At 38.7% G+C, this 12003-nt stretch overlaps 1 protein-coding gene across 4 annotated transcripts in view; it reads left to right on the top strand.

Moving 5' to 3' along the window:
- ROBO1 (roundabout guidance receptor 1) overlaps positions 1-12003 on the top strand; it is a 1048580-nt gene that overhangs the window by 975234 nt on the left and 61343 nt on the right. For all 4 annotated transcript variants that reach the window (XM_026652616.2, XM_026652620.2, XM_026652612.2 and 1 more), the window contains 4 exons: positions 1667-1788; positions 4171-4402; positions 5819-5940; positions 9769-9940. In XM_026652616.2, the coding sequence (XP_026508401.1) occupies positions 1667-1788; positions 4171-4402; positions 5819-5940; positions 9769-9940 (648 nt within the window). The remainder of the gene's footprint in view (positions 1-1666; positions 1789-4170; positions 4403-5818; positions 5941-9768; positions 9941-12003) is intronic.

The following is a 12003-nucleotide window of genomic DNA, read 5'->3' as shown; positions in this document are numbered from 1 at the left end:
GATTTGTGGACCATTTGGCAGAATGTTTTACATGTGGATACAGTAGCTGCTCAATGGTGTATTTGTTTTAATCAGTCTTCCTGGCTAAGCAGACAGATTTGTCACCCACTGGTTGCACATAGGACACACACTGATTTAGTTTTGAAATAATCCCACACTCTTGTGAATATGTTGGAGAAGCTGTATGACAAATTGCCAGGTGGCATAGCTCTTACAGTCTCAAATGTGGACTGTGTTGCTGGATAAAGAATTTGTTCACATGCCAATAACTTCATACATATGTAGCTAGATAATTTCTTAATTTGATGATCAATGATTTATTTAAAAATACACTGGGTAATGGGCTGGAAATGTAACCATCCCCTCAAAAGTTACACTTTTTCATGTGTCCCCTTCATATTTTATATAAGCATTTTCCACAGGGAGGTCATCGACATTCTACCGCTTTCACTCCTCAGATGGACTACCCACCTGCAACAAACTCATGGATCTGGCTTTGTTGCAGGCATGGATATGCACATACACCTTTCCTCTGTGCTCCCTCTCTGGCCATTCTTGTGAACAGGCAGGTATTGAAATTGCCAAGAATCCTACTGAATGTTTCAGAAAGAAGAAGGCTGGTAGATTTCAAAACCTTGCCTAAACACTAGAAAAGATTAGACTGAGAGAGTAGCATCATGGAGCGAAGTGAATGTAACATGTTCACAAATATCTGTGATTGTTTAAAAAAAAATCAGCACTTTTCATTTCATGTGAATTTCTGAGCCTGAGATTTTATCTCTGTTGCCAACATAGATTTTGTATATAATGAGGTGAAAAAAGGGGGAATTATTAAATGAATATAAAAATACTGTACTCTGCTATCCATGGTACACATACACTTCAGATATCATGATGATGAGTTCACTATAAATGTGTATATATATGGGGAGAGTCATTTCTTTTCAGCCCAAGATGCTTTTTGAGAGCTGTACATGGAAAACATCCTTACCTCATTGTACCAGCTCAAACGATAGAACACATCAAATGGAATTCCTATTTTCATATGTATGAACAATTCTTTCAACAAGAAGAGACCAGTATTGGATTTGCAAATATCAAGGGAGACAGAGGGCAACTGCGCTTTGGCCCCTGCTCACTGAAGTCTCCTGTACTTGGAAGACCTTGCATCTGTGTGGTTCATTTTCCCTTATTTAATTACTATACTACAGTTAATAGGTAATTAAAAGCAACAATAACACTTGCTAGAGTGTTACTGAATTTATTTTTAGACACACCTGTTCTTCTGCCCCTCCTTGATTGTTTCCTGGTTTCTGTGGTGTTTGGAGTGTGCTGTAGGAGATTCCCCCTCCCTGCAGGAAAGAGAGAGTTGCATGATGAGAGGTGATGCTACTGCTGTAATTTACCATAGTTATCCCTGATCTTGTTCTTTCTTTTTACTCCTTGCTTCCTACCCACCCACCCATTTCTCCCCTCTCCCCACATTGCTTCCACTGAAAAAGCAGATTGTTTTTGGCCAGTTTTCTGTGAAAATGTTTCACGTAGTTCTATTTCCTGTACATTTGAGCTCTTCTACTGAGTACTGTGAATAAGCCTATTTAGTCTTCAAAGTACATAACTTGATTGACAAATTCATTTATAAGAATCGGTTCTTACATTGTTCCAGATGTTCCACCTACAAGCCAGGGTGTGGATCACAAACAGGTCCAGAGAGAGCTCGGGGATGTGGTTCTGCATCTTCACAACCCCACTATCCTTTCTTCTTCCTCAATTGAAGTTCATTGGACAGTAAGTAAATATTATAAAATGTTAGGTTTTGGGTAGGGAGAAAGGGAACTTTTTATTTAAATCCCAATACTACACCACAGTGTTGATGATGGAGTTAAACTATATAAAGAAGCTATGAAAATAGTTTGCTGTTGTACATGAAAATCATTCTGTGTGTATTGGCACTATCTACACTCCCCTAACTGTCTGTCTTAATCAGAACCTAGACTACCTTCTCACTCTACAGAGAGTGCTATGCCGTATGAAGCCATGCTCAGCTTCCTTTGTCAGGAGGTGAAGGGACTGATCCAAAGTCTACTCAAGTTCATGAGAGCCATTCCATTGCATTCAGTGAGAGGTGTACCAGGCCCGAAGTCATGTTTGAGATAACACTATAGCTCCTCAGTCTATCAACCAGAGTTGGGGGAAGTACTGCATAAAATAGACCCTATGATGTGATAGTTGCCATGTCCACCCACCCCAGATCAGATATTGAGAAATACATTTCCTCCCACAGCACAGCAATTAGTAGGTTAAAAGTGAACACACATGCTGTGGGAAAGAAAAACACAATGAGAAACAATCAGGGATTGTTTTATTGACCATCACATTGGTCCGTAGCAGTTAGGTCAGAAGTATGGCGGTCATAGTGGAAGAGGGGGAAAAGCAGGGCAAGAAAAGAAAAAGGTACTATAGGAGTCCCCAAGGGAGAGGAGTAGAAAGAGATACAGAGGAGGAACAAGGAGAGAGAATGAGAAGATTGGGAGCTTAGAAAAATTGAAGGAATACAGGGAAATAAATTGTGGCATGAAGGGGATGGATGAGGAGAAAGGGAAAAGAAAGAAAGACAGTACAGTATGAGGAAGGAATAAGTCTATCCAAGGAAAGACATAAGACAATATTAATGAACTAACAGCTGTTTTAAGCAATATCAACTGGGTGGTCGGGAAAAGAGAGGGGCAACTCCACCAGTGGAGACAATCTCAAAGGAATTGAGCTTTAAACTGTCATCTGGGCTCCCTTCTGATCAAGTCATTGGCAGGCATGATAAAAAAATGATCACAAGATGCTGTAGCTAGCATGGCGTAACTTTGTAAGGAAAGCATTTTACTTTGTCAAGAGCTATAGAGGAACTGACTGCTGTGATGCACAGTAATTACTGTGAAACCTGCACTAAGGACCACCTGCAGCAGGCAATCTCCTGTTTTAACTGACCACTTAAAAACATCACCAAGCTTCCAAGCATAATTTTGTTTGACCTTTAGTTACAGAACAACTTTTTCCAGGCAGCCAATTTTTGTTGGTCTCTTGGGTGGTCTCTGACTGCAATTTCAAAGATTAAGCATTACCTCAATTTTAGCTAGTAGATATTCATCACTCAGTTGTTTAAAATAAAATATGATGTTTGGGTGTTACATTGCAAACAAACAGTTTTATTATGTCACCAGATAAAATAGTTTAAATGGGACAAATCTGACTGTTTTTAAGTAGATATTTTTATTTTTGAATCTGCCTATACATCAGAAATCATTTATCAAAATCAGTGACTAAAACATACTGAAAGCTGCACAAGACTCCAATTCTATTAGATATCCTCCTGTCTCAAGTATCCCCAAATATATTGACCTGGATTCTTATTTACACTAAGGCCTCTGTACACTGCCAAGTGACATAAAGTGGCCTTACTGCAAATGACAATCCAGCTAACTGAGTGTAGTTTTGATCCACCTTTATTAGTAGCTTTCTTCCATTAAAAAGCTAATTTTTATTGGCCCTGTTACTGACTGCTTAACACAGCACCAGTCCTATAGCACAGTAGCCCCCTGCTGAGTCACTGAGAATGGAGGAAGTGCTTGGATTTATCTGGCCTTTGACTGAGTCAAGCATAATCATCAGAATGTAGATAGTGCCAGTTGGCTGCCCTTTAAAATCCACTTTGTCCAGAAGGAAGCAGGCAGGAAGCAAGGGTCATTTTATGCAATCTGGGAGGCTTCCAGCCCTCAGGAAGGTTGACCTGTTTCTTTGTTTAATTTCTATATTCATCATCTGAACTATTAAAATATATACCCCAATCCTGCAAACATATCCACCTAGGCAAACCCCTGCCCTGCTTGGAGCCCCATGGCATCAGGATTATTCATTTTCAAAAATATAGAACATGATTCACCATTTTGTTATCCCTTCATTGATGGCAGTGCAGTTCTACTAGCTTAAAACTTTATTAATGTAGTGGTGAATAAGGCCCATAATTTGCTTTATCTGGTTCAGTAGCATTGCTTACTTTGGATAAAATAAATGGATAGTTCTTAGTATTTTGCATAATACCACAGGCAATGTTACGGTTTGTATTTATTAAACAGTCCATTAGGCATTCACTAACGTGTGTTTCTACTGCTCTGTTAGGTGGACCAGCAATCCCAGTATATTCAGGGATATAAAATTCTGTATAGGCCTGCCACTGCATCCCACGGCGAATCTGAATGGTTAATTTTTGAAGTGAGAACACCAACCAAAAATAGTGTCGTCATTCCAGAGCTGAAGAAAGGTGTAAACTATGAAATCAAGGCCCGCCCTTTTTTTAACGAGTTTCAAGGAGCAGATAGCGAAGTGAAATTTGCAAAAACCCTAGAAGAAGGCAAGTAGCAGCAAGTCTGTCTTCACCTTTTCTTTTTGAAGGAGTATTCTGGCCGGTTTCTCTCTGATACTTTCATTATTTGATTTTGTTTGATGTGCATACTGTATCAGAACACAGCAGTGCACAGCTGACGAGACTGTCAGCATGTTGGACTGATCATTATGTGACTTGTTTGGTGGCACAGAAGTAAATATTTAAAACTTTGCGTGTGAGAGAGGCATGTGCAGAAATCCCCTCCAGCACTTAGAAGGGAAATGTGCTTTTTTATCTCCAGTGCAGCATGTTCTCCTCCCTGCTGAGTTCATGGTCTGGTCACAAGTGACTTGTATCAAATTCAAACACATACTTACCACTATCTAAAGTAAATAGCAGATACCGCAGAAATCATCAAAGTATTGTAGCTGAAGGAACGGAAGCTACATTTTTAGAGTGCCTGTATATCTGGATCCATCACTGGTACAAAATGAAAAGATGATGAGTGAGAGCAACAAATACAGTGGGCTAAATTATGCATCCTCCTCTGTGTATGTGCTATAAAGAGGAGAGGGTTCACAAAGCCATTTCCCTCACCATAGCATTTTTACTTGCAGGTCAAATATAATCAAAATGGTGATGGGTAATGCCTCAGAGTAGACATTTCAGTGCATTGGTGGGGCCCAGACCTGCACCATACATTTTGGCTGCACTAGTTGAACAGATGACCCTCAGTGCCTTCCCTCTAGGCCTCTAGAGCAGCCTCAAAAGAGTAGCACTTAGCCCAGAATATCTTAGGATGACTCTAATGGACCCAAAAAATAGGAATCTTCGTATTGAAACTACCTAACAAATAACTGGAGTTTGAGAAGTACATTTTATTTTATTTTATTTTATTTTATTTTATTTTATTTTACAAAAAAGGAAAAAACTGAAGCTCAGGGAAAAGAAAAGCCAACATTTTTGAAAACATCCACTTTTTGGTGCCTATATTTTGATTGTCCAACTTGGCACACCAACAGCTTGATTTTTCTAAAGTGATGGGCACCCAAAGCTCTATGTGAGGTTAGTTTGAGTGCTCAGAAGTTCTGAAATGAAGGACCTAGATGTCTCAGGTTAGGCACCAAAAATTAGTAGAATCTTTTTAACGTTTTGATCTCAGTATTGGGTCAAGGTGACAAAGTGAGTCTGTGGCAGAGCCAGCAATGGAACCCAGGATCCCAACACCTGTTCACATCACTAGACCGTATTTTCTCTCTCATGTCCATTTACCTTGACAGATAGAAACATCCTTAATGGCGAAACAAGAAATTATGATTACATTTGTGTAGTGCAGAATGGGCCATTTATATATCAAGCACTAGCTACAACTTGTTAAAAAGCATTTGGCAACATTGTATTGGAAATACAACAAATTAACCATCTGGTTCTTCCCACAAACAGCTCCTAGTGCTCCACCTCAAAGTGTTTCAGTGACTAAAAATGATGGGAATGGGACTGCAATTATGGTTACCTGGCAGCCACCCCCTGAGGATACCCAGAATGGAATGGTCCAAGAATATAAGGTAACATGCAGAGTTCTCATTCACTGCAAAGTATTGGCATGCTATTGATGGATAAGTTGTTCGTGGATACTTGGCTCCATCTACTGGTAAAAATCAAAGCATGTGGAATCAAAAAATATTTCTCTGTTTATATTTTGTATAGTACCATATATTTAGGAATTCTATCTAGTCTGTGGCATCTTTACATGTACAAAAGGAATTAAAACTGCCTACTAATTTGAATGGGAAGATGGTAGGGCAGGAAATTAAAGAAAAGATCAAAATTCATAATTAAAATAAGCAACTTCTTGTCTATGCTATAAGATGAGAATTGCATACACAAACACAAAGAGAAATGTACCAGTTTAAGAACCATTTTGTGATCAAAACAGGGTATTTGAGCAAATAAATTGGTCTAATAATTTGAAAGGCTTAGACATAATTTATTATGTAACGTTCTGAGTAAATTGTACTATTCTATTCATCTGAGATGGTTAAAAACATGGAAAAGCTTTCCATCTAAAGAGTGCTAGTGTAAGACTAAATATATTTATAGCAATTTTTCTTTGTTTTTTCACAAATCTATCTTTGCATTCTAGCTTTCATTATACTATATATTTTTAGTATATTAAAGTTCAGTATTCAGTTTTTATTATTTAAGGCCTCTGTAGCAACATACTGTTTTTATCTTAGAGTAATTTAAATTGTGAATCAATTACATATAAAAGAAATGAAGCTAAAATTGCCTAAGCAAGGCTGAGATGTTGTAAGTGTCCAGTCATGGATTTCAAGGTTGTTTTATAGCCACTAGTGACAGGATGGTTTGCTGTAGTCTGTAGCAAATTGGCATTGTTGAGAGAGATTTTTAAATCAGAATGTCTTAGCCTTTAAAAAAAAAAAGATAAAATACCATAGTGTAGGCATTTATTCCTAAGCATCAAAACTCTTTCCACTCATTTCTTTCTTTTCCCTGTAGAAAAGAAAAGAGTGGAGATCACTTAGCTTCATGGTCAATTTAAAATAATAAAATGCCTTTCAGAACCTGATTGACTGGTACAAAATCATTTTGTGGCTTAGTTTCAGATGTAATTGAAAAAATATTCACAAAGGAAGTTTTATTTAAAGGCAGTTAGACCTTGAACTAAAGAGATGGAATTACTCATCCACCAGAAACTGCATTAAAAGAATGTTAGGGTTGTGAGGACAAAACAATAAAAGAGAGGAAATTCACATTTGAGTGTGGAATATGCTATACAGTGTCTGCTAGCATCTGGGGACAATAGCCTGCAGTGACCTATGAGTAGGCATCTCTTAGTGCCTATGCAGCTGTGGGGCTGCCACTGTTTTTTAATGTGGGTCAGTGGATAATTTTCCCTATGGATAGAAAACAGGCATCATGAAAACATGCATAATTATATTTTCTGTTTAAAAAACAAAAGCAACTATTCAATGTTAGGAACAAATAACCTGGAAAAAACCCCTGAAATTCAAATCCCCCCCCCCTTTTTTTTTAATACAAAAAGGAATTAATGATTATTCTGTCATTATTTTCTCAACAAGTGGATTCTCTTTATTTTTCAAAACAATTCAAACCAAGGCTGGCTGACACCTTGCACATTAAGTTTTAGAATGGAGCAAATAATAGGTTATAATGGAAAGGATGACACAGCCACAGCTACAGAAGTATGAATGGCACTTTACAAAAAACAACAACATTCAAATGGGGCTAGAGTCCATTCTGTCACATCTCTGGCATAAAGTTACAGGGCTGCTTACAACACTTTTCATTTCCTTCTTCCATGATGCATCTGTTCAGGAGTGGCTTCCCGTTTGTTTCCTTAACAAACATCTTTTATCTGTTCAAACTTCCCTATGTAGAGCATAATAATATACTGTAGTCACTTCTATGTAAAGATTGTGAGAAATTAAGCAGAAAACAAATTTATACCATAACTATCCATTGCCTAGCATAGTTTTCATTCATTAGTGTCCCTTCCTTCTTGCTAGTTAAATACAGGTTTTTTGTGGGTTGGGGGAGGTGTTAAGCTATATAGATCTATATTCTGTGTGCGTGTGTGTTGTGGCACAAGGGGTTGCAACTGCTCTTGTGAAGGCTGCATAACTGTTCCCTTTCCAAATCCCCATATTGACTTATTCATAGCTTTTTAAAACATGCACTGTTATCATTTTTATAAGATCATTCTATAACTTTTCTGCAGGTTTTATGGATCATTGTCTAGAATTTAATGACACTAATAAAAATTATATCATTTATTTAGTATTCATTTGTAAAAATGAGTGCTTATCCTATGCTCTGGACATTCCTTGACACATTTCACAATTACATTTATTAAAATGGATTACTCCATTGACCCCTTATCTTCCCACAATAAGCATATATAATAATCTAGCAACTGAAAATATCTTCCAGTTCTTTATAATTCCCCCACAAGAGTCCTCTGAACCCCTTACATCTAGGGCGAAGAAATGTGTCTTGTAGCATGCTCACAGGGCCAGTGTATTAGGAATATTTGTGAGCTCAAAGCTGAGAGGTGGCCCCCTCACAGAAAGTGCTGTGCTAGTTGATTCGATCTCCCTTATGGTTGGGGTTCCAGCTCAGGCTGATCTCAAATGCATAAGAATGGCACAGGGAGAGTGAAGCAGTCTTTCAGAGAACAAGGTTTTAGACCATTTATAGGTCAAGACCACAACCTTAAATTGTACCCTGTATTTAATAGGTAGCCAGTGTGGATCCAAAAGTACTGGTGTCATATATTCCTAGGAGGACCTACCTCATAACAAACAAGCTGTTGAATTCTGCACCATTTTTGATTTCGAGGTAGATTGAAAGTGTAGCTGCATGTAGAGCTCATTGCAATAGCTTGATCTGGAGGTGACAAAGACCATTGCAAGTTCAGATTACAAAAGTAATTATTGCAACCTCCTGGCAATACAGATTGAGAAATAGGTGATCTAACAGTAGGCATTACCTGCTACCTGCTTTTAAAATACCAATTGGGAGTCCATCCAGCCCCCTCGGTTGTGCATCTACTCACAAATGGTGGGCAAGCCCCTTGAATCAGAGGGGGCAACATTATCTCCCATCTCATCCAGTTGTTTCCCCCTAACCAGCCAATATCACCTGAGTCTTCTCCAGATTGAGTTTCAGCCCCCTAGCTTTTACCCGCGCCATGTTCTGATCCAACAATAGTGACCTAACTCTTAGTTAAAAATTGCATGTCACTGCACCAGCACCAGCCCCTGCACCCAATCCCTGTTTGGTTTACTATAACTTTTATTGCTTCCTGCATGAATACCTGTCCTCAGGGAAAAGTATGAATTCATATGAATACAAATTTCCCCAAACATGTCTGTGAACAAAACCTAGCCTGACCGATTATCATGAAAAAGAGAGTTGGAAATGCCATCAAATTTAATTCCCTTGTTTTAGTCATACTGAATAATTGAGGATTCTTTCTTTCTTTCTCTCTTTCTCTCTCTCTCATTACTTGTGGAGTGCAACCAATGCTCATTAGTGCATTATTAGTGCTTATGTCTTGGATTGATATGTTAGAGGGGTTAGAAGGGATCTATCAAATTAACTTACATTGCAAACTCTTTGGGGCAGGAACCATCTTTTTGCTCTGTGTTTGTACAGCACCTAGCATCATGGGGCTCTAGCCTGTGACTGTGGTTGCTAGGTGCTACTGCAATACAAGTAATAAATAACAGTAATAATCTAGTTCGGCTCCCTTGATGAAGCAGAAAGGACCATATCATATCATGTAACTATCCTTTTAGCTTTAACTTTTAACACCCACATGTGCTATGTACTTTATTTACCTACAGGTTTGGTGCCTGGGCAATGAAAGCAGATACCACATAAACAAGACAGTAGATGGTTCCACCTTTTCTGTAGTCATCCCCTCCTTAATTCCTGGTATTCGATACAGTGTGGAAGTAGCAGCAAGTACTGGGGCAGGACCTGGAGTGAAAAGTGAGCCACAGTTTATCCAATTAGGTAAGCCTTCTGGTAAATCTGCCTATAAATTCAGTGCTGTGTTTATTTTGCCTTTTATGGATCCAGAAATATTTACAAGTCAGGCAGAATGCAGAGTGTTGCTTTTTAAAATAATGAGATTAGTATTTGTGCTTTTGGACATGTATTGGAACTGGGTTCTAAAGACACTGTTGTAACAGCATCTCTCAAAGGTTTGCTGTATAATGGCTGCTGCCTTTTATTTTAAACCAAAAAAATCACAATTTGTTATTGGTTTTGGCTGTTGATTTTTGCAAAGTGGTTGATACTTAAGATTGGCATAGGAAAAACACAGCAGTTTAAGATGGGCCTGAGCCACCAAGTTTGCTACATTCATATTCTGGCCTGCCAGTATCAGGGCAGGGGATGCAACAGTGACCTCATCTGCAACAAGCATTCCTCTGACCCAGCTGAAGACTGGGGGCCATAGGATATGGATATGTCTGGAAGTGATGTGGGATTACTGCTGGTTTACAGAACAATATTTAAAATGCCTTGCAATATAGTGATGCTGCTCTTTGTTAGCATGATGAAATCAAAACATGCTGTCATTAGGCTCAGTACTCTGTCCCATCAGACCAAAATAGAACTTCACCATATTTCTTTTGGCCTTCTACCCTTCTCTGTCCCCATCATTAAAAGATCTGTCCAGTTATGTGATTTTACAGTTAAAAATAGGTAGTTACTGAGGATGAAAAAAGGACCCTATTCTGAGTGAACAGTTGCTGCAATGCCAAAAAATTACATATGGACATTTAAATTAAGGGAATTTTCAAAGAATTGCTTATAATTTGGGCTTGTGATGCCCATTGATTGTAATAGAAATTGCATAGCAGAACTTTTAAAAATGAATCATTAATGTAGTACCTATAAGTGCTCATTGGCATATTGTTTTCTGTGCCCATTTTCCGATCTCAGGAATCAGGGTTTCTGTTTCACTGCTGATATTTTGAAAACCTTGAAACTTTAAGCGTTATAGACACCAGCTTAATGAAGAGGCCTTGATGTCTGAAACTGCAGGCTTCATAGTGACATTTTTCCTTAATCCATCTGCTAGTAAATTAATCCTAAATAAACACCAGTTTTACAAGAACATGATTTATTTAGCTTCCCTTCTTTGCCTTTCCAGTTAGCTTATTTGGAAAAGGAACATAGTCGACAATTTGCCTTACCAGGACTGAGCAGGGCCACTAGCCTGCTTCAGCAATGGCATGTATGGACACTTCACTAGAAGGTGAAGGGCAGTTAGATGCCTATGTCCTATTGAAAGTCAATAGGAGTCAAGTACCCAGTCTTTGACAATCCTCTCCTAAGGCTATTGATTAGTGCTGCACAAAATAAATGGAACTTAGGCTCCTAAGTGCCTAAATAATGAAAATGGGACTTAAGCTCCTAAATCACTTAGGTATTTTTGAAAATTTTGCCCACAGTCTCTTTCCTCCATATCATATTTTCTGATTCATCTGAGACCTACAGTAAACAAAAGTTATCGTTTGCTGTTTAGTGGCCTCAGTATTTGGTGACCTTAGTCCAATCCCTAGTGGACAGATGGTAACATTACAGTTAATATCTTTAATGACATTCTCAGCGGAAGCCAGGGAATTGAGCATTATGGCATTTCAGAAAGAAATAATTACACTGTATGAGAGTTCTAAAAAACCCTACCATCTCACCCCCTAGGGCTAAAATGTACATTGGAGGCTCAGCCTTGTGCCACATAGGGTGTGGTAGTACATCATCCCAGTGGGAAGTCTCAGAAACATGGTGCCTGATGTAAGCACATTGCCTTTAGGGACACTGAAGAAGTGTTGACCAGAGAATTCCTTGCTGTGACCTTTAACAATGCACACCAGGCGCCCATCTCTTGAAAAACTGTGCTGGCTGGTGATGAAGGAAGTGGCGCAAAGCCTCTTTCTCATTTGCCTCCTTTTGAGGAGGTTAGTACTCTTATGAGAACAGGCCTCAAGCAAACTTTGTGCTCCCTAAAAGAAAGGATTTTTCCAGTACCTGAGGAGATGTGCCTTTTTCAGCTCCCTCTCCCCTTT

The sequence above is a fragment of the Terrapene carolina genome, unplaced genomic scaffold (assembly GCF_002925995.2).
Source record: "Terrapene carolina triunguis isolate 2854851 unplaced genomic scaffold, T_m_triunguis-2.0 Scaffold38, whole genome shotgun sequence".
Classification (NCBI taxonomy): domain Eukaryota; kingdom Metazoa; phylum Chordata; order Testudines; family Emydidae; genus Terrapene; species Terrapene triunguis.
This window is presented reverse-complemented; position numbering and strand designations above follow the sequence as displayed.